Below are 23,813 nucleotides of genomic sequence, written 5' to 3'. Positions count from 1 at the left end.
TTTTTTCTCTCGATACTTTATTTGACGTTTGTGATACTTAATTTTTGTTTTAATTTTTTTTTTTTTTGTTTGCTCAATACTTTTTTTGTTTTGCAAAACTTTATTTTATTTTGCAATACTTTATATTTTTGCAAATATATGTGGCATGGAATTGATTCTTTTTCAACCGCTTTACTTCATTTGCTAAAATCGAGTGGGTTGTCTCCACCGTTAAAGGAATTGTTCACCCAAAAATGAAAATTCTCTCTTCATTAAATCACCCTTATCATGCATCCCGTATGTTTATGACTTTCTTTCTTCTGCTGAACACAAAGAGTTTTAGAAGAATATCTCAGCTGTAGGTCCAAACAATCCAAGTGAATTATGGCCATAACTTTGAAGGTCCAAAAGCATTTAAAGGCAGCATATAAGTAATCAAATAAGTACAAAAGCGGTAAAATTAAATCCATATCTAGCGATATGATAGTTGTGAGTGGGAAACAGATAAATAGATCAACTTTCACACAGCCCTTCTATACATGCACAGGAGAGTTAATCTTCTTTGATTTTTTCTTTGCCGATTCATATGTGTAAAAAAATGTCTTGTGCAGGTCTATGTCTACTTCCCCCTCTGAAAATGTGCACATAGGGATTCACTAATTTCATTAGATGTTTGAAAAAAGCCCACTTCTGTCTGAAAAAACCCACTGTTTGGGAATATTTTAGAAATTGTTTAAATTACAACAAGCCCATTTTTTCTTGTATATTGTGCTATTTTCCTCTCCCAAAAAATAATAAATTGTATTTGTTTGTTCTGTTCTTTACATTCCAAAATATCATCTTCAAAATAAAACCACATCAGATCATACACACGTTTTTAGCACACATCCCAAATGTATCTTTATATAGGTTTCCAAATCCATCCAAAACAAAATAGTTACACTTCAGCAAACATTTTATACATCAAGAGTATTAAATAGTCAGGATATACATTCAAAATACTTAGTTGATTCTTCATAAACTCTATCAAACATTTAATTTTGAAACTGTCATTAGTGTTCCAAAATCAAAATCTTCAAGTACCCCTTGCTCTTTATTACAAATAACTTTTTAAATAATTTGTTTGTTGTTTTTTTTCTCCAAAGGAAATCATAAAGTATCTTCTCCAAGTGCTTAATCACTTTAGGTGGCACATTCAGAGACAATTAAATACACAGATCTAGATATTCCAGAACAACAATCCACTTGTCCTTAAGTAATGTTTTCCATAGACCTTATTTTACTCATAAATCAACACTACCATTATGAAAACCCATTGAAAAATCCAGAGGGAACACATGGTGAATTCACTTCCATGTAATTTGTGCTTCAACCTAAATACCTGGCAGTTTCCTAGTATTTCCAGATCACCAAAATCCACTTTTTTAATACTAGGTATTTCAGCTCACCATTTGTCATTTTACATAAAAACGAAACGGCAACTGGACAGGTTAAAGTTTATTCAAATTTTAGTTCATTTTACACATTGTAGGATAATCCTTTAAGGTAATTTAATGATAATCAAATTATTACTTTTATATTTTTTGAATATTAACACATTTTATATACTTTTATTGAAGACATGAAACCCACATACTTTACAACATAGGCATACTATATTTTTTGTGTTCTCTTTCTTTTTCTTATACAAAATGTCAAGAACCCATTCAGTTAGTTAATATGTTAAATATTACATAATCACAACACAAGTGATTCAGTTCATTCATCTTGCATATTCTTCTGTTCATGTTCATGTTCATGTTGTGTTGTCATGCTTCCCAGTTTCTATCTAGACATTCTTGCCATGACCAGCATTCTCAAAGGTAATATGTCTTCCACCCATTCATTCTGAGATTGCATCATTCTGTCCCACAGGGCTGCTTCAGCACTGTTAGAATCCATCCACTCCACATCAGCACCGTAACTTTTACCTGCAAGGAAATCAGATGATACTAATGTAATTGTGACAGTTATTGAATGCAATGCATCTGTTGGGCGCTTTCATTTTCTTAATGGATGCCTTTACAAAAACATCTAGAGTTCTGGCAAACTTGCCGCTCATTACTTTCACATGCAAGTGAGCTTGCTATTCGCTGCAAATGTTTGCAGCTGTTCACCGGTAGTGGTGAACCTGTAGCAATGCTCATTTGCTGCAAAGTAAAGCGAAAATTAATGAAGTCATTTGAGGCAAGTTTGTGGCAACTCTAGATTTTTTTTACAAGAATTGACATTTTTTGCTGTCAACAGAAAAATTCAGTGGGTAAAGGTGGCTTTATTTATTTATTTTTTTTACCTGTTCCAAGACCAAGCCTAATACCCCCAATGAAGTGGTTGTTAAGTCGGTCATGATCCCACACAGTGAGCTCCACACAGGCCTCTTTGAGGTCCTCTGGCCTGAAGCCATCATACACCATGGTGTGGTTAAACACCGGGTTAGAAACCCTCTTCAGTACTCTGGTCTTCTGTCGGCTTTTCCGGTTGTTATCTGGGAGGACTGCGCTGAGATGGTAGAATGTACACAAATAAATGTCCCACATGTGATGCAACATTCACGTAAAATCCACAACCTTTGAAATAATTTACATAAGATGATCACTACTGCGGGGCAGTGATGATAAACTTTCTTTGACAAATGGAGGAGTTATTTAAACATGTGTGTAAAAGCCTTTTCACACCAAATGCAAATATTCACCACAATTTCTTGCCGCAAAGAGGATATTGAATAGAAACAGTCTGGGGGTGAACTTTTGCATGCCAACAAAGTCAGGTTTTCTGGTTGTTTTGCCAATTTATCAAGTAGTTCTTCTTCTTATCAATGTTATGCGGAGGGCGGATCAGCTGAAAGGTGTGTTGCGGCACTATACTCTATCAGGGTGAAACTGTCGGTCAGAGGTGTGAATTTGCCAATGCTGATTATTCGCCGATTATTCGCTTAGCTTTTAGTGTGAATGGGCTATTTGTCTGTAATCCGTCTCGCTTTTCTGCGTCTGGTGTGAAAAGGCCTAAAGGCAAGGTCACATTTATCGTTGCAAATCGAAATTTCACAGGTGAACAAGGCACGGGTGCCATCAAGCGTGCATGAAACCAACAGAAAACGAATTGCCAAGCAACCTCTTTTTAATGCTGCACTTTATACTCTGTGAGAGTCAAGTTAAAAAGAAACTTGCCACTAAACTGACATCCTTGTCCACTGGGAATATTCAGTGTAGCTGTGTACGAAGCACCGCACCCACAGAGGTCACTGCCAAACCAAGCAACTTCCTTTCGGTCAACGTGGTGAATTCACCTGTTAAAGTTCACCAAACCTGAACTTTAGAATTGCGCAGATTACCATTGAAATTACTGTATTTTGCTCTCAGAATTTTGCTTTGCAAAGGTAAATGTGGCCGTACCTTTTGAGGAAAGAAAATACCATAAAACCTAGATCATGCATACAAATGTATGAAATGATTTGTATAAATACCATTTGACAAAAGGGTCAATGGTAACACCTCTGGAAATTGGTAGATTCTTGCACTCTTTAACCCAGATTTGTACTTCACCGTTTGCCTTGTTCTTGTGACCTGCAAGACCAGAAATAAAGAGTTAATTCACCCCAAAATAAAAACTTTATTCACCCTCAGTTCATCCCCAACCTTTATGACTTTCTTCTGTGGAACACAATATGAGATGTTATTTTCAGGCTTGCAGTCTCTAACTTTATGCCATTATGCCTTTTGTGAAGAAAGTCATACAGGTTTGGAATGAACTAAAGCTGAGCAAATGACAGAATTATAAATGTTGTCTTTAAACTGTTACTACTACTAATTTAAACTATCGCTTTAAAATATCAACTGAAAAACATATTCCTATAAAGTCATATTCCATATTCAAATACAAAGCATTAGCATGATAAATGCACTTTTGATTGTTGTTTGTATGGCTTTAAAATTAATAAAAGTTCACTAGCTTACTGTGAGATGACTGAAGAAAAAAACGTAGAGCAACTCTTATCTCTGCTCTTATCTCTTCACCATCAGCAGAATGTTTAGGGCTGGAGGGAACCTGAACCTTGGTTTAGTAAAAGTAATACATACTTTAGTGGCAGTGCAATATATTAACATACTATACTGTATGTGACACACTATATAAATTGTTTCTCTAAAGATCATTACATTCTTGTTGTCTTACCCTTCCTTTCAGCAGATATTCATTCATCTGTGTGTTATTAAAGTCCCATTCCACCAGATCAATCTCTACCTCTCCAAGAAAGCTGTTATGGCCAAATGTGTCATTGTGCCACACAGACAGGTTCAGCTTCTGGGTTTTCAGAGTCTCCATTGGAATCTTAAACTGCACAAGTAAATGACTACTTTGGTCATCTAATAAAATTTTTACAAACATCACAAACCAGGGTTCTCACAACATTTGACCAATTAATTTCCTTGATTTTTCCATTACATTTCCATGACTTAAAGTTGTTGTTCACGATTACAAGGATTTTTTAAACATTTCTAGACATTTCTTCCATGACTTTTTAAGATTTTATAAAGTTCCCTGATATTTCCAGGTTTTTCATGACGTGGGAACCTTGCAAAACATATCTCAGAATATTAATAATGTTCATACCCGCAAGATTTCATTGTAAGTTGGATCCAGAGTCTTCTTTCTCACACATGTTTTTCTCTTTCCATATTTTGCTTTGTCAGGTAACAGGTAACATTTAACATACCTGATTTTCAAAACACACAAAGCAAAGACATCACTTTTTATCAGACCATATTAGCTGTCTTTATGACTTGAAAGACACTGTTATTTTTACAGTAGTCACATGCTCCTAGAAAAAAATATAATCCAAGATATTTTCCCCCACTACTAAACATACGGGTCAGACCGGTTCCTTTTAGGATCTGCCACGGCGAGGTCTTTGCACTGCACTACGAAGATGTGGAACTCTCCCAGTTTTTGCAAATAGTGAATGGCGAACTGGATTGTGCCTTTAACCTCCACGTTGCCAAAATCCCTACTGTAGATACTCATTACACTGCCAGTGACCTATGCGTACCACAGATGGAGACAAAGATCTGTATAGATATCTACTCATAAATGCATGTTATCAAAACAAATGGAGAAAAAGGTAGTATAAATATGTTCACATCGGAGCATTTCAGATTAGTTAGTTAGTAAAGGGGATGTTAAAGACAGGGGTATCATACAGAGGACATGGAGGCATGTTCTCAGTGTGTCACAGTCACCATTTCTCCAATCCTTCTAAAGTCACATGCACAAACAACATGAGATAGTTAACATTTATGCAGGCTAATCATACAGGGGTGAATGATGGTCACTACAGCCAGTTATATCTAACACACATAAAACTATGGCATTTTAGAGCTAATCCAAAGCATCATGTCAAAGTTTGGGAGTTGTAGTTCAAGATATGTTTTAGAAACTACACAACAAATGCTAATCCTGAAGCTCATGGGTATTAGGATACAGTGTGTATTTTACCTGTTGGTGCATAAATGCAGGTGCAGACAAACTCATCCTCTTCACCTGCGTAGGGTCTAAGAAATACGTTTTAGTGTTGGGAGCGACTGCAGACACTGAGACAGAAAACAAACAAGGAAAACTTAGTGCCCAAAGGAAGATTGTATTGCTCAAAGGATGCTTTTCATAGCTTAGGAGACTAAGAGGTCTCAATTGTTTCATTTAAGCTTTTCTGATTCAGATACAGCTGGAATGAATCTAGTATCAGTGTTAGAGGAAACAATTCATTCTGAAGGGTTTATGTGTAGAGTTGTTCATTTTGCAGAGCACATGCATTGGCTATTTTAAAATCAATGAATTTACTTAGTCATTCTACATCTACCTCACCATTATATGAATGATTCAGGTGGTACAGGATGCATACTGCCTTTAATCGTTTGTATTTACCTATGCTCTCATAAAATTTCCATGTGTCTTTTAATGCATTCCCTTAGCCATTCCAGACAGTAAAATATACATGAAAGACCAAGGGTCAATTATCAAAAGGATGTTTAACGTCCTTCATACGAATTTAACATCAGGGGCTTGGCTTCTGCTTTTGAGGGTATTATGCAACTGTACACTACATAATATGAACCTACCATTTAAAAAAATAACATTATTTTACAAATGCAGAGCGGAGAAAGACATAAAAAATATTAAAAAGCCTTAAAGGCAGAACATTAAAAGACCTGCATTAGAAACTGAAAAAAGGAAAAGCTCACCATCTTCAAAACTCATCTCAACATCAGTCCTTGGGTCAGTCTTCCATCTCTCTTCTTGGATTAAATGGCACATTTTAGTTCAATAAATAAAGTAATAGAATGTAGTTAAATGTTGCATAAATTCAACTCTCAAAGCTTGTTAAATTTGGAAAGGTTAATAAGTCTCAAGAAATGAAACTTCTATCCAGCAGGGGTGAAAGAGTCTGTCCCTCCTAAATACATAGATCTGTTCAAAAAGGCATTAAACAATTCCCTCCATGTTCCCCACAGACCAACATGTTTTAATATCTTTAAATAACCTTAAAGGCAACAACCCATACTGCAGAAAAGACAGCGGTATTTACGTGAAGGTGTGGATGCCAGGTCCTCTAGACTCTTGGAAACAGAAAGGGGTCTGGCACTGGCACGCTCCAGAGCAGATCTGACAGGGCTGGCTTCCTCACTGTCACCTGTCATAGTCCATATCACATTAGAAACATCACCTCTGACTATACTATACAAAAAAAAAGAAGTCTACCATTCTAGTCTACTAAGACTATTAGTAACAAACCCTCATTTGAAACACTAAAATTTAAGGTGGTGAAATCTCAGAAAGTAAACCGTATTTTATTCATTTTATTATATGATTTTGAGGGGATTCTGAATTTATATGCACATATGATAAGCTGCAATCAAATATAAGATAAAAGCTAGCAAAAGCACAAAATTGATTCACTGCATTTTCCTGTGATTTTTGATTGCTTGCTGATTTATGATCAGTGAAGCGGGGCTTAAATTGTTGTAAGCCTGTATGGACTGAAGTGGTCAAAAAAAAATAACAGGGCCTGAATAGTGTTTGGACAATGTAGCATATAAAGTAAAGCAACACAGTCTATGTCCCACTAAAATTTGGCACCGAAAAATGCAATTTTATCATGTCTACAAAGTTTGATCTTTTTTTTTTAACTATCAGGTAGGATAAATTTCTTGGGTCACAATGAGCAGATTTGAAAAATAATAAACCCAGCTTCCACCAAAATCAAAGAACTAATCATATTCTATTAATAAAACTAGACTGGACTAGACTAGACTAGACTTTCTACTAGACCAAAGTAGAAAGGTAAGCTCACAGGCTGAACTGGTGCGTGAGAATGACCAGGCTTCAGGTGTTGAGCTCCCTGAGGAGTCAAAGGTGATCTCCTCCGATTCAGACTGGGAACGTCGAGAGGGGGAGCTCTCATTGCTTACTCTGCCTTGGTTCATCCGTTCAAAAGCCTCACCTGTCTGCACCACAACCTGTCCCAGCCTTTCTCTTTCATCTATGACGGCCTGCTCGGTTACACCAAGGTAATGGTGTAAACTTAGGGGAATATAAGACCGGGCCAGATGAGAATTTGTGTCCACTGTCAGCTTTCGTTCTTTGGGCATGATGGGTCTTATATCAATGTCTTCATTCAAGGTCTTCCTGTGGTGTTCAGTAGATGCATATTTCAATTCTGAGGCTGAAACCTGTGAGTGACCAGTTTTGGAGTTGAATGGACTGCCGTCTTTTAGGGTGATGATACGGCGATCTGAAATGTCTTGGGAAGTGGACATGTGATACCCTTCAGGACAATTAATGTTACCCATTTTCTCAGTTACATTATTTAATGAATATGAGGGCATCTCTTCATGAGTTTTAACCTTATCAATGTACTGACTCCTGTCAGCAGGACTGATATCTATAACAAAGGTTCTTAGGGGAGAATCATCCTTCCTGGAATTTTTGTTTGGATAAGAGCCCTTGGGATGTAATTTAGGCTTTCGTAATGGGCTAGGTGTTCTGGTCTGACCTTGATCTTTCGGCTGGTAAATATTAGTGGACTGTTGTGTATCACATTGAGCATTTTGTGGGAGGTTTCTGAGGGAAGATGAAGGCGAACTTGGCTTCAAGTGTTTGTCTGAAATCGAATGTGGTTTGAAATTAGAAGTGTTCTGGGTGATGTAAGGTACCCTACCTCGGATATCTTGATGATCTTGCATTGGCACTCTGGCTGGACCCTCGCTTTTTTCCATCTTCTCATTTTGCAGAATCGAATCAACCTCTTTGTTTAAAGACAAAGTCATTTTGTCTAGGGAACTTGTTAAATCTGGACTAGTTGACCCTATGGAAGAACGTTTAGAAGACAACGGCATAAATGAGTCTTTAATATCAGGTGTACATGTTTGTGAGCCTACAATTAGTCGCAGGCCACTTTTTTCTTTCTCCCAAAATGACTTCAGATCATCAATTGAGCCTTTATTATCCTGTTGACTGAGAGATATTTTATGAGTAGAGATTTCCTTCTTCAGGCCAGATATATCCCTGGACAGCGACTCAGAGAGAGGCTCTTCCTGCAACTCGTTCTGAAGTGCGTTACCTCTTGGTGGTGAACTGGATGACACCAGTCTGACGTCACTCATGACCATGTGTGTTTGTAACTCACTACTTGAGCCTTCTGACATCTTACTGCTGTCCAAATTAGAGGGTTTTCCATCTTCATTTAAGGATACGGCAGACATATCGACACCATAGCGTGATACCGAAGAATACTCATGCATTGTAGATTCTACTTCAACTGGATATTCAGTGGCATTTAATTTTGATGGGCTGATGCCTGAATCTGGAATCCTTCTGTCTAAAGTTTCATAATTTTCATTAAACAGAGATGTTTCACTTTCCTGTATTTCAGCTCCGGTTTTGATGCTCAGTATTTTTGGTCCTCTGTTCCCCATTTCCCAGAAGGACTTTAGGTTGGCCAGTCTACCTGGTGATATCTCACCTTGGTCAAAAATCTCTTCTTTATGAAGATCTTCCCAAACAGGTCTAGCTGTTGCATTGCCATGTTGCATTAACTCTGTTTTTGAAGTAACCTGTTTTATTTCTGTTGTCTTGCTCACTGTGGAAACACAGTCCTGTTGAGATATACTGACATCTGGTTCAGGTCTCATGGTGAAAGGTGTTTCGCATTCCAAATTCGCAATTTTGGATTTATCTTCACTTATTATTTCTTTGTCAAATGTTAGAAATGCAGGACTTTTCTCTGCTCTTGAAAACAATGCAAAAAAACCCCGACGTGGCTTTGGAGATGGCTTGGTCTTTGGCTGTATGACCGGAGAATCCAATTCTTCTGATTTGATGCCTGAGGTTCCATGATCATCTGGTTCCTCTTTGTTCTTCTCACTCTGCGCTGGCAATTCTTTCAGCTTACTCTGCTTTGCATCTCGAGAACCTCGGCCAAACCACTCAAGTACCTTAGAAATTGAATGACCCTCTTCCTCTGTTACTGTATGAGTCTGGCTCTCTGTGCACAATGTATTGGCCTTACCTTTAACTTCAGCAGAGCTATGGAAATTGGACACCTGTGAGGTCTGAGGCCGAGCATGAACCTCATGACAAACTGCTGTGGAGACAAGAAGTTTAAAGGTCTCATTTTATACATGAAAGAGACATGTAATATTACTTGAGATACAACAACACTTCCAAAAACAAAAAGATACTCAATTGTGCGAGTCTGAACATCATTCGGTAATCAAATAATGACAATGCACATTAAAATTGAGGTAAAACCCCAGAGGGTAGTACATTTCTTGCAGTGCTTATTTACTAATCACCATTTGCAGATTATAAACATACATACATGAGCATTCATCAGAAGCCATGTACTGTATGACGCACACACACAAAAGCAGTTAGTATGAGGGTTAATGAGATCCATTGCAAACTGTTAAATCAGACAGATTATATTGTCAAGAAAATTGTCAAGCAATGTTTTTTCAGTAACAAATATTATTTTATTTTTTTTAATTATGAGCTTGGGATGGTTATTTATTAAATGATCAGTTAATAGTTTGCCCCTTATATATTTGTTGGCTGATTCTTAATTGTTTTGTAATTGTTATAATAGTTTGATTATATTCACAGGGCTCCATTATCTTACCAGAAAGTTATTGGATTATGCTTTTGCCATTGTCACTCCAACAATTATGAGGTATCCAGCTGGACAACCCTTCCCACTTCCACTACCTGTCATTTGTCCACTTTTCTATAGGCTCACTGATCATCATATTGGGATGCTCGTGATTATCTGACTCCAGAGTGTGACATGTAACTTCAGACAATAGGAATTGATTAAGCCAAATTTAAGACCACTATGCTAGTTCCCTTGTTCAAAAACCCAATGGAATACCTTTAGTGCAGTTTTATGTCCTGTGTTTATATTTTTCCAATTGAAAACAGGAAGTTTGGGTGGAACTAAAAGGAATTTTCCCATTTCTTTTTTAAAAAGCCAATAGACAGTTACATCACAGTCATGAACCAAGATTTGCTACTTTGATTGCACCACAATCTGTGAGGTGCAGAGACATCAATAGAGATGTCCATTTTAAATGCCCACATCTGCTAAAAGTTCATTTTGTAAACCTTTAGGAGTACACTAGCATATAGAGGGTTGCTACACTAATACACATGGATTTAAAACCACTTTAAGTACTGCTAGTAGCTGCAACCACAGCCACTGCATTACCGTTGTTTACAATATCGCTTCTATCCAGCTCCCTATACTGGTCAGACAGAGCACTGTAGTCTATGTCCAACACACTGTTCTCTCCTTGCTCTCTTTATTTGGCGTGAATGATGGAAGAGAAGCGGGTCTGTTTCCTGTCTAAACAACTTGAGGCAGAGTGCACGGAGTAAGGGTAAAGAGGAGGGTTGATGGGGCTGTCTGGTGCACAAGAATGGCTGCTGCTGCTGTCGTTGTTTTTGAGTCGCAGAGATTCAACGGAGCTACAACTGGAGCCACTGTGCTTCAGGATGCCTCTAGGGGGAGATGTCACAACCCGTTTAATAATGTTGTCACTGCTGGCAGTGTCCAGGAGGGAGTCCTGGCAGGAGAACAGCAGTAGTCTCTTTTTGGGCACAGGTTTGACTTTGCATTGAGTGGAAATATATATATATTTCTATACCTATATATCTGCTTCATATTGTAACAACATTGCTACTAACTGGTTTCAATGAAGTCAAAAATATTATATTATGACTGAATCAACTTGACTACAACCAATGAAATTTAATTTAATGACCATGTCAAGTAGAAATAGCTCATGGCTGCATTTTCACTTTTTTTAGTGTGCTTATATTGGCCTTCGCCCTTGTGACAATAAAACTAGTCTGACTCCTTGAAAACAACAGCAGACCAAATATTCATCACAAAATGTACCATCTATGTATAATGTACAGACTGGTCATGCATAGCGGCTTAACTTCTTTGGACAACATACTTTTTCGTATAATCTGCTTAAAGTTTGGCAGCTTCCTAAAGCCATGCTACACTGTTGAACTTACTGTGGAAATCTTTTAACCACACCATTTCAAGGAATGCCACTTTTTCACATGTATTTCTTGCTAAATGCCACATATTACATTCAATATAAAATTGAAACTACAATTTAGCAATTGGATATTCTATGAAAATTATATACATTATAGTTTAATCCAAACCTACAAAGCTCCTCTATTGTTGTACTTTAGACCAATGGTTGTTAAAGGAATAGTTCACCCAAAAATGGAAGTACCTCATTATATACTCACCCCATAACATTAAAGTTCCAAAAAGCACATGAAGGCAGTAAAAAAGTAATCCATAAGACTCCATTCCAGTGGATAAATCCATGTCTTCAGAAGCAATATGATAGGTTTGAGTGAGAAACAGATCAATATTTAATCCTTTTTTACTATAAACTGACCAGTATGTGGCAATATGCACTTAGAATGTGAATTGCCAAAAAAAATATAAGAGTGAGGAAGTGAAAGGTGGATTTCATAATAAAAAAGGACATAAATATGAATCCGTTTCTCTTCCATATCTACCATATCGCTTCTGTTGTTGATTAAACCATAGGCGTCATTTGGATTACTTTTATGCTACCTTAATGTGCTTTTTGGAGTTTCAAAGTTCTGGTCACCATTCACTTACAGAGCGGAGATATTCTTTTAAAAATATTAGTTTGTGTTCTGCTGAAGAAAGAAAGTCATACACATCTGGGATGGCATGAGGACGAATAATTGATGAGAGAATTTTCGGTTTTGGGTGAACTATTCCATAAAGTGTTTACAAAACTTTTGTTCCTGATATATTTAGCATACACTGCATGTTTACAAACACTGCATGTTTTACAGTTACTGTATTCATGCAAAACAGTTATTAGAGCAGATCGTCCCAAGCCAACACCATTGATCAGAAGAGGCACACATAATCTTCAATGGGAATCAGTCAAACAAACTTACTGTGCTGGCAAGAAATATGTTCTGGCACATTGCTCTCCAGAACATTCACTCCATCACAAAAAAAAAACAACCCAAAAACATTTGGTACCTCATTTAATATAGGACTGAACAGAATGCATCAACATCAGCATAAATATGTAACTTATAATATGTACATTTTACATCAAAGAGACAATCTGTTGAAAGCTGAGAGCTTTTGTCTACTCTCTAATATGTTTTGGGATATTATATATTTTTTTAAATACAGTCATTATTGACTCATGTTGTTCAAAACCCCATATGACTTTCTTTACTGTGTGGAACACAACAATGTTCTGCATAACATATTTTGTATTTCACGAATGAAAGAATATCATACTGGCTTGGAAAAGCATGATATTCAACAATGACAGAATTTACATTTTTTGATGACCTATCCCTTTAAAAACTATTTGAGGATCATAGTGTTAAACAGTAAATTAATTCAGTGATTTGATAGTAAAGATATTCTCACCCTCAGCAGGTGTCTGGCTGGCCTCTTTCACACCATTGATAATTCTGTCTTTGTCCCTCTGTGAGCGCATAATATTGAATGGATTCATCCTGGGCTACATGGGGAATCAAAAAAGGGGCCCAACAAATATTTATATAATTAATAGTATAAAAATTCCTCTGAAGAATATAATTTGAAAATTCATCAAAATATTAGAACTTAGAGACTGAACTGTGTGTATTGCACCTTGATTTGAAGTCTCTGTTGGCCTTCTGGCATCTGATGTTCCAAACTGTATGGAGGTAATGTAATATAAAAAAGGGTTTTGGTGCATTTAATTAAGTAATGCATTAGATGCATGATTTAAAAACAAGATAATAACCAATTGGCCATTGTAAGCCTGCTTTTTGTACATTTTTCTATTTTAAAATACTTTCTCTGGTTCCATCTTAATGTGAACAGGCAATATAGTAAGCCATTTGTATGTTGATTTCCCCAAAAAGTGTAAAGCCTGTGGTATAGCAGTACATTCAACATTGCTTTGTTTTAACAAACCTACATACCAACATTGGCTCAACCAATGGCTCATGTTTTGGGCGTGACTATCTGTATGACAAAACAATGCAGGATGGAGGAAGTGTTCGGGAGGCATATTAGAGAACACTCATTATTTTGGCAAATTTGCTAGATATAGTTTGAATATTAAATAAAGGTTTAAGTTCTATCTTCATGGTATACACCCTGGAACCACTACAAATTCACAAGATTCAGACAGCACTAAGTAGATAAAAACATATTTGATTCCATGCTGCATTGTGATACTATAATGCCATTACATGGTCTCAAAGAGAGAGCAAAACAATAGCATGTAAGATCTGACCCTTGAAGTTGCTTTCTGAACTAAAGAGCCTCCGGATTCCCTTTACCTCCCTCTTTGTCTGATTACTAAATGGGAAAAAGAGCGCACATTTCCAGAGCACTCTAGTTTACATTAGAAATACACATTTTCAAATACTGTATGAACCGGAGATGCTGTAGGAAGAGTGCATTTCTCTTGATATTGTTGAAGCATTTTTGAGAATCAAGCTATTGCTCATTCTGAGCAGTGATTTAAGAGCTGCTAAAGCTGTTGTGTATAGATATGAGGCGATTGATGACAGCTCCTCTAACCAGGCTAATGGGCGGAAGTAGAGTTAGTTTGTTTAAAAGGCAGAGGTCCTGTGCAATCTTTTAATCAAGTAGAACAGCAGCATATGCTTCGTACCAATAACAAAAAAGTATTTCTTCTCAGAAGTTAAGTAACCTCTGTTTTGTGCATACTAATATTATGCGTTATTTCTTACTACCTTTAGTTTTTACCATATCTATCTATCTATCTATCTATCTATCTATTGAAATGACACTGATTTCTCCAAGCTTTAAAATCAATGACTAAAGCAAGAAAAATGTAACTATTAAAGTACATGACACACCATGTTTCATTAAGATAAAATGTTCTACTTTAAACTTTAGCGAACACTCACCTCTCATTCTGTGATTGCGTGGATGGCTCCTCAATGAGTCCTGAGAGCTCTGGAGGGATGAACACATCCTTCATCTGACTGTTCACAAAACTGGGTCTCTCTGCCCATCTTTGAGTGAGCTCCACTACAAAAAGATACTTTTCATTACACATGCACATGCATACACACAAACTCTTGTGCACACACACACATAAATGCATTGTTGTATTGTTTATGTCTTGTTGCTATAGTTTTGAAACAGTAAGTATTTTACCGTTTACAGATTGGCCCCCTTCACTTCCATTGTAAGTGCCTCACTGTAACCCAGAATACCCCCCCACTACACCCCAACTAAAGGAGGGACAATACAGAAGTAAATTAATGACATATATCTTTGAACCAAAAAAAAAGCACACTGAATTACACTAATTGAAAAATAAACACATTGCATTAGAAGTGCTTGCATTTTTTTGAGGATGCAATTTCATATGCTTGTATTTTTAAGGTGTGAATATTTCAAATGAAATCATTTCACACAAAAATTCATAATTAAACAATAATTAATAAATATGAATCATCCCCCCAATTTTTTTTAAGAGTCTCACCTTTATTATTCAACAGTCCCTTGTATTTCAATTTGCAAATTTGCCTCTCAAATTTCAGTGGTTAAAATTCAGTTGTAAATTCAACATTTTGCATCCTGGCATGGCAGGAAAAGCAGTAGAGTGCCGATGCACAATCTTCATTTGCTGCTACTTGGCTTCACCACTATGTGGTGCAATCGGTGTTGATTAAGGCCAAGAGCTACTGAGAGAGGTCCTGGATGATTGCCAGCATTGATAAATCAATTGTCAATTGTCCTGGTATATGAGGGGGAAAATAATAAGCTATTTAGGCATCTCTGTCTACCCTTTCTCTCCGTGTCCATCTTTTGGTCCTCTTTGCCCTTTTCAGTATGCATTCTGGTTTCATCTTCATATATCTGATTTGTAACTATTTCATGTAAACTGAAACCATCTGATGTAACCTTATGAGACATAAATGTTATTAAATATTTTCTCTTTAATCCAAGCCTGTTTAACTGAGTAAACTATATATACACATTCAAGTGCTACATATTGTATTGCTGTAAGGTCATAATAAGGTTTTAAACAATACTCTTCCACATATTTAGCTATTCTAACTGCACTTATTTCTGTAGTTGGTATAAGTAGCAGAAGGTGGAAATAAACAAGAAATGCACAGTTTTATACATACAATTTAATTGATTTATAAAAACTGACTACCGCCCGTTAACAAAAATGCAGGTGGACTACTAATGAGAGCCAAATGAGATGACACACAGATTGTGACAATGGCTTATTTGGTGAAGTACTCTCTCTGTTGCTCTTGATTTTCATCAACACATGATTGCACCACCTTGTGATGAGACCTAGTAGCATAGTGTGAAGATTGTGCATCTGCACTCTACCGCTTTTCCTGCAATACTAGGATTAGAGGTCTGCACAGGCCTTAAAATGAAATCCAACCTGTACCCAAGACCGCGTGGCCCCAGTCCCTACCCGGCTTGAACGATACCATCAGATTTTTAGTCCAAACCCATCTCGAACCCAGTTACTATCTAATTTCTTCTCCAAGCAAGTACTGTTGCAATAGGCTGTATATTATGTAAGCATATAGACATCACTCGTAACAGTATTGAAACAGCAAACATACAAAGTTTTGACAAGGCACAGCAGCCCCTCATTATAATAGATCAGAACGGGGAAAACGCATTGACTTACTGTTTATTTGCTGAAACTACACTTGGTGCAGAACAATCTGGAAAACTAAGAAACAGTCCCCTCTATGCAGCCTGAACTTGTTCAGATTGTTGAATCTTTATGACACCTGTGATAAAAACAATCTAGACGCAGTGCAAAGAATAAAACAAAGCGCAGGTGTCTCAACATGTATTTTTGAAAAAAAAATATTTATTTTAACTTGGAAAGGTGTTTATAACATGCCGGTTCTGCACAAGACTCTGAAGAATAAGCAAGACGTGGTGTAAATGTCAAATAAATGTGTCCAGCATATGTTTACATAGGGAAATAATGGGAAAACAGAACAGATGCACACAAAGACATGTTCGGTGCAAATGGCCCCTAACTCATCCGTTTGCACGTCTGTAAATGAGAGCATGTGTGCAAAACAAGTTCGGTAAGCCTTTTTATTTTTTCATTCATACAAATCCGAACCCCACCCAAACACCGACCCGAACCCAGCCCACAACCCATAGGGTTCTCAGGTCCTGCTGGGCCTGGGTCAGGTTGCTGACCTCTAGCCAGGAAGCAAAAGGTTGAAATTCCAACTGGATTTTAACCACTGATATTTTAAAGGCGTTTCACAAAGCGAAATTTAATGGACTAAATATTACCTGTTGAAAAATAAAGATTGAATAAAAAAATTATTTTTGAACTGAATTTTGGAAGGTGAATATTTAATGATGAAATTGTGCAAAATGTTTTCAATTGAAATATTCATATCTTAAATATAAAACCATATGAAACTGCATCCCCCAAAAATGCAAGCACTGTTAAGGCAATGCATTTATTTTGCATCAATACCTTGTGCTTTTTTGTTTCAAAGACATTTGTTGTTCATTTACTTCCATAGGGACAAGTCCAAATTACTGTTTGTGCTAATAAACATTATGCCACAAATTTTCACAAAAAATGATTTGCTGCCAATATAATTTTTAATGAAAAAATGGACGAGCTAAACTTTTACTGTATTGCATTAGAAAAATGCAAAGATGTGAGATAAATCTGTCAGGGGTTGCACAGATAATGTTCAAAACAAGCTACATATGGCAGAAAAGAGTTGACGTAAACATATGACTGAATACAAGTGAATTCCAAGGCCGCAGCTATTCAGGGACGAAGTAAATGCAATGGAAATAATGAGACTGCTCTTTAAACAGCGATGGTCCTATCTGATATCCGGCTACAGAGGGGTCAGTCTGTCTGCTGGCACCACTTACATATCGTCACGGGTTTCCTTTGTCTCATGGATGCTCTGATGATGTCGGAGCTATGGATCTTTTCTCTGTGTCTGTGATACTTTGTCTCGTAAAACCACTCTCCAGTTAAGTACTTCAGCCTTCTCCGGTCTTTCTCAGACTTACAAAGCTGCCTGAGGGAAAGAGAGTGATAAAAGTAATAGTTTTATGCAGATCATTCTCATAAATTACTCTTTTATTTGATTTTATTTTATTTACTCATTAATCGTTTTATTTTAGCTTTTAAGACATTTTGTTCTAACCATAAAATACACAGCATGCTGTCCATTTATGACAAATACAGTGCTTTTTTTATTTTTAATACATTTGCAAAGATTTCAAAAAATGTATTTCACGTTGTCGTTATGGGGGTATTGTTTGTAGAATTTTGAGGAAAATAATGAATTTAATCAATTTTGGAATAAGGCTGTAACATAACAAAATGTGGAAAAAGTGAAGCACTGTGAATACTTTCCAGATGCACTGTATGTCCAAATTAATTCTCAAAATGAACAGTTATGGCTGTTACTTTTAAAGGGATGGTTCACCCAAAATGCTCTCATAATTTACTCACCACCATGCCATCCCAAAAGTGTATGACTTTTCTTCTTCTGTTGAACACAAATGAAGATTTTCAGAAATATATTTCAGCTCTGTAGATCCATACAATGCAAGTGAATGGTGACCAGAACTTTGAAGCTCCAAAAATCAAATAAAGGCCCGAATAAAGTAACCATAAGGCTTCAGTGATTCTGGAGTGGTTCTCACTGGAGTATTATGGTTACTTTTATGTGGCATTTATTAGATTTTTGGAGCTTCAAATTTCTGGTCACTATTCAATTGCATTGTATGGACCTATAGAGCTGAAATGTTCTTCTGAAAATCTTTGCTTGTGTTCAGCAGAGGAAAGAAAGTCATATAAATTTGGGATGGCATGAGAGTCCCATTAAAATCTACATAAAACCCAAAAGTAGCTATTTGTAATGCACACGATACCACAACACATGCAAAACACTTTTCTAGAGTCCATATTACATAATTTATGTCATCCACATTTCTTTTCAAACGTAGTCACTATGATGTCTGCAGAGGCACCAAACCCATATTTAGATAGGTCTAAAAGAATAGAATATGGAAAATATCAGATAACATATAAGAAAATACCCCACCTTTTAAAAATCTGGGACATTTATCACTTTGATTATCATTTTTGCTCTAAGCTGCGGTTCATTTCTGACACTAATGCTTTTTTATTATTATTTTAAGATATAAAAGGGTGTTCAACTTCATTCAATAAAAATGAGTGTAGAAAAAATGTAAAATAAAACTTCACAGCAACCCTTAAATCCATGACCTTTAGATTACTGTCTACTGAAAGCTTTTGCAGTGACATTTATGTGGACAAATTCCAGTCATTCTTTGAAGTGTAAACCAATTATTCTGGACAGTTTAAGAACATCTTAAGCACTGCATCACAAATAGAAAAAAATTTACTGACAGTAAAATAATCAAACTTGTACTGTGCACAATTAATTCAAAAACAGAGCCACAATAGAAAAACACAAGAACCAGCAATTACATAAAGTGGGTATTTATGGCCCCAAAACTTCAATAAGCAAAAGCAACAATGGGAAGATAAAAAAGGAAGAACAATTATTTGAATCATCAATGGACAATAGCATTAGTTTAATAAATAATTAATTATGACTGCACATGATTAAATCTGAGGTATTAAAGAGATAATTCTCCCAAAAATGAAAATTCATGTTGTTCCGAACCAATAGGGCTTTCTATCTTTTGTAAAACTTAAAAGATGATGTTAGGCAGACTGACAGCCTTAGTCACCATTTACTTTCATTATACGGAAACATTCCAATGAAGGTGAATGGGTGAACTATTTGGGTGAAATATCCCTTTAATTCACCTGATAACAACCTCTCAAAACACACCTGATCCTCTGTTCTTCTAACTTCTTCAGCTCTGCATCTCTCTTCAGCACTGCCAAAATCATCTCCTGCTCTTCTTCTGTCAGGTAGCTTAGGTCAATCATGGTGAATGTCTTCAATGTGAGTGATGCTAACAGATCTCAGATCAGTCTCAGATATCCTATGATTGGTGCACTGAAAGTGTCAAAAGCATCACTGTGGGAAACCTTGAGGCCTGATGCCTGTTCAGTCACGAATACTCATTATGTCATGGAGCACTTGGAGACCTGCAGCACCTGCATAAGATATACAAAGTCCAAAGTCTTGGTTAAAAAAAGATGCAAAGTAAATGGTGACTGACATTGTGAAATAGTCATACAGGTTTGAAATAAAATGAGGGTGAGAAAATTATGCAATTTTCATTTTTTGGGGTGAGTCACTCCTTTAATTCAACAACAGACAAAATAATTTAGAACCAGTTAAACAGTCAGACCTTGGCTTACAAAGAACTCCGTCCTTCCTTTGAATTCTTCTGACCATCACATGATCCTAATTGTTCCTTATGAATTCTTCAGAAAGGGATTTAAAAATATCATCTACGCTTCATCTATTCATCCCTTTGCTTTAGAAATAACATGTTGGGGGCCTGGGTAGTTCAGCGAGTATTGACACTGACTACCAGCCTTGGAGTCGCGAGTTCCAATCCAGGCTGCGTTGAGTGACTCCAGCTAGGTCTCCTAAGCAACCAAATTGGCCCGGTTGCTAGGGAGGGTAGAGTCACATGGGGAACGTCATCGTGGACGCGATTAGTGGTTCTCGCTCTCAATGGGGTGTATGGCAAGTTTTGTGTAGATCGCGGAGAATAGCACGAGTCTCCACATGCTGCGAGTCTCCGTGTTGTCGAGCACAGCAAGCCATGTGATGAGATGTGCAGACTGACTGTCTCAGAAGTGGAGGCAACTGAGACTTGTCCTCCGCCACCCGGATTGAGGTTAGTAACCGTGCCACCACGAGGACCTACTAAGCAATGTGAATTGGGCATGCCAAATTAAGGAAAAAATAAATAACATGTTGTTGCTCCACACAAGCGCTGGTCCATACAGTATGTTCTCAATAGAGGGCATGTGACATGGCATTGTCAGATGACTTTCAGAGGATATGGGACCTTGCTGCTTCCAAGCCAGGAAAGCAGAGACAAGATTGAAAGACTCTTTTATTCCAAAATCAAATTACACTTAACTCAAATTAGGTGGCGGCACACAAATGGCATCAATCTGAACAGTCTGTTGTCTTTTTCTGGAAACCAGCTTAAACTTGAGCCGGGGGGCATTTCACAATGCAAGTGAATGGTGATCAGACCTTTGTAGCTCCAGAAATCACATAAAAGTAATCCATATGACTCCAGTGTTTAAATTCAGATGTGACTTTCAGATGTAAAAGTGAAATTGGAGGTAAAAAAGGACTTAAATTGTTATCTGTTTCTCACCTACACCTATTATATCACTTCTGAAGTGATCACTTCCGAAGATATGGATTAAACCACTGGAGTCTTATGGATTACTTCTTTGTTTCCTTTGTGATTTTAGATCTACAAAAGGTCTACTTTTAATATTAGTAAAGTTTTTTTGCACAAAAAATAAAACCTGTCATATATTTGTAAAACATGATAGTTTCCAACCTCATTCTGACCCTCTGACAGAAACGCTCTGTTTTGGTGCTGGTTCTCCTTTAAGACTTCACAGTAAACACCCACTGTTATGATTGTCTCTCTGCTCTTGACTGACATGATCTCCTTGCCATCTCACTGCTCACCACTACTGGGCGGGGCTACGGTGGTGATAAGTTAAAGTAGGCGTACATGTGTTGATGTGGAGGCAGTCAGACAAGGGTGTAGATTTGGTTTTAACATTGGTGGGGGGTTGCAGCGTGAAGCATTTACCCATGTTTCCATTGATCTTGGTATAAATAATGGGGGTGCAATTATTGAATCTACACCCTGTGGGGTTGCAATTATTGGAATCTACACCCCTGTGCTCAGATGCAAATGTCTACCTGTGATCACAATGTTGAGAATGAGTCAATTTCCATTTCAGCATAAATGCTAGTTTTGCAGTGAGGAAGTTTTGAGCTCTGAAACACACAGCATGTTTTTATGCAACCCCAATTCCGAAAAAGTTGGGACAGTATGAAAAATTGTAATAAAATAATAGTGATTTGTAAATTATATTCACCCTTTGCTATATTGAAAGCACTACAACTTCACATTATATGATGCTTTACCTTGTGAAATTCATTTTTTTTATTTTATGTACACTCATTTCAAATCAGATGATTGCAACACACTCCAAAAAAGGTGGGACAGTCAAGAGTTTACTGCTGTAAAACATCAACATTTCTTCAAATAACATTTATTAAACATTTAGGCACATGAAGACATGATGATAACAGCTTGGATGGTCCTATTCCAATTTGGCCCGGAGAACACAACCGCTGTGTTTTTCAAAAACTATTTGAAATGTGGATTCATCGGACAAAAAAAAAAAAAAACACAGTTCAACTGTTCTACTTTCCATCTAAGATGAGACCGAGCAAAGAGAAGTCTGCAGCGCCTCTGGACAGTGTTGATGTAGGGCTTCTGCTTTGCATATTAAAGTCTTAACTTGCATCTGTGGATGCAGCGGTGAGTAGTGTACACTAACAAAGGTTTACCAAAGTAATCCCAAACCCATGTTCATGATATCCATTACAGATTAATGACGTTTTTTAAGACAGTAATGTGTGAGGGATCAGAGATCACATGCATTCAGAAGTGGGTTTTCATCTTGTCCTTTACTCACCGAGATAACATTGTGCACTGTTGAGGGTTAAATGCACAAAATCCTTCCAATTTGTCTTTGGGGAACATTGTTCTCAAAGTGCTGGATTATTTGCTGAAGCATCTGTTGGCAAATTGACAAGTCTTGAATGATCCTTGCTCTTGAAGGTCTATGCTGTTTTTGAAGGCTCCCTTTATACTATGACATGATGGCCTGACCTGTTTCACATCACCTTGTTATTTCAACCTGTCAAATTGTTAATAGTCTTAAATTGCCCATCACAACTTTTTAATGGAATGTTGCAATCATCTGATTTGAAATTACTGTACATCATATTATGTGGTGATTTCAGCAAAGGGTAAATATAATTAACGAATCACTCCTTTTTGTTTTTATTAGCATTTTTCATACTGTCCCAATTCGGAATTGGGGTTGTAGTACAGTGACCTTGTATATGCCAAAAGATCAAGAACAATTTGATTGCTCATGTCATGACCCCTTTTAAGGAAAGTTTTCAGGGCATATTTTTTTTTATATCAAAAAAAGTTTCTCAAGGAAACAACTGCACATTAACAGTTTTTACAGTGCACTGATTGTTTGTGGGTTTGGGAAAACTTCCAAGGAAAACGTAAGATTTGTGTTATCAGAATTTTTTTTTTCCAATAACAAAGAAAGAAAGAAAGAAAGAAAGAAAAAAGAAAGAGATTATGCTTTGTCACAGGGATAACTACAAGAGCCTTAGTTAAAGTACTCATGTAACTAATCACGGTTTGATCTCTAGATGGAATTAAATACTCAGCATTCTTTCCTAAATAGCTAGTACAGGCATAAACAGATTAGGAATCCAGGAAATGAGAAAACATACAATATGTCTGCAGAGATAAAAACAGAAAATTCCAGACATGAAAACTTCACACAGAGTTAAATGTTCTGCAAGTAAATGCCTGTTGAAACAAAACCCAACACTCCTGACACATCATGTACAACTTCACACTCATGAAACTGATAGAAAGAAGTTGTTTACCTGAATCTTGCTTCAGTCCAACTCACTTGAGCCCTACATGAGACACACTGGAGGAGAGCAATCATCCACTTCCACTGGTCATACACTTGAAGAAATGAGCCCTGCGCATTTAATACTCCAGCTTTAAAGTGAGGTGTGTGTGTGTGTGTGTGTGTCCCTGTTGAGCTAGCTGTGACTCAAAACCTTTTTATCTAGATAGGCAGCTCACTTACTGTTGTTTATGATACGCACACATATGCTGCACACTAGGTAGAGACGCAGTGGTCGCTCTTAAAGGCGTAGTCACACTATTTTACCACAATAAACCTATAATAACCTCCACACGAAGACAGTACAACACTTCATACGCATTATTAATAAGACACTTATGAAGTGTGTGTATAAAATTAAGCATCAAATGTAAGTAAACAATTAAAAACAATTCCATCTCGCCACTCCCTATGAGTGTTTTAATGAATGAATTCTGTATATAATGAATTATTTTAATTAGTGTCATTTTT

At 36.9% G+C, this 23,813-nt stretch overlaps 1 protein-coding gene across 7 annotated transcripts; it reads right to left on the bottom strand.

Moving 5' to 3' along the window:
* Positions 1-868: 868 nt before the first annotated feature.
* On the bottom strand, positions 869-23,552 carry sytl2a (synaptotagmin-like 2a). 7 transcript variants are annotated; one of them, XM_052116520.1, is made up of 17 exons: positions 23,314-23,549; positions 19,498-19,769; positions 17,531-17,682; positions 14,530-14,653; positions 13,253-13,298; positions 13,028-13,121; positions 7,361-9,652; positions 6,596-6,700; positions 6,252-6,305; positions 5,509-5,603; positions 4,883-5,052; positions 4,627-4,729; positions 4,189-4,350; positions 3,972-4,068; positions 3,482-3,581; positions 2,312-2,517; positions 869-1,949 (listed from the first exon to the last, which is right to left on the bottom strand). In XM_052116520.1, exons 2-17 carry the CDS (start codon positions 19,596-19,598, stop codon positions 1,804-1,806), a joined length of 4,047 nt encoding a protein of 1,348 aa, XP_051972480.1. In that variant the 5' UTR covers positions 19,599-19,769; positions 23,314-23,549; the 3' UTR covers positions 869-1,803. The 7 variants fall into 7 exon arrangements, with proteins under 7 accessions (XP_051972480.1, XP_051972476.1, XP_051972475.1 ...); XM_052116516.1 differs by having other exon boundaries at positions 6,252-6,302; positions 7,511-9,652; XM_052116515.1 differs by having other exon boundaries at positions 7,511-9,649.
* Between the last annotated feature and the right edge of the window lie 261 nt (positions 23,553-23,813).

This window comes from Xyrauchen texanus, chromosome 43 (assembly GCF_025860055.1).
Source record: "Xyrauchen texanus isolate HMW12.3.18 chromosome 43, RBS_HiC_50CHRs, whole genome shotgun sequence".
In the NCBI taxonomy this organism is placed as follows: Eukaryota; Metazoa; Chordata; class Actinopteri; order Cypriniformes; family Catostomidae; genus Xyrauchen; species Xyrauchen texanus.
The sequence above is the reverse complement of the archived record's forward strand: the minus strand, read 5'-3'. Positions and strand labels throughout refer to the sequence as shown.

Excerpts from the sequence above, each read along its gene's own strand:
- sytl2a (XM_052116520.1), bottom strand. The coding sequence starts at position 19,598 with ATGATTGACCTAAGCTACCTGACAGAAGAAGAGCAGGAGATGATTTTG. Across the intron at positions 13,299-14,529 it reads ACGCAATCACAGAATGAGAG|TTTGGAACATCAGATGCCAG; the intron begins GTGAGTGTTCGC and ends ACCTCCATACAG. Across the intron at positions 1,950-2,311 it reads TAGGCTTGGTCTTGGAACAG|GTAAAAGTTACGGTGCTGAT; the intron begins GTAAAAAAAATA and ends ATTTCCTTGCAG.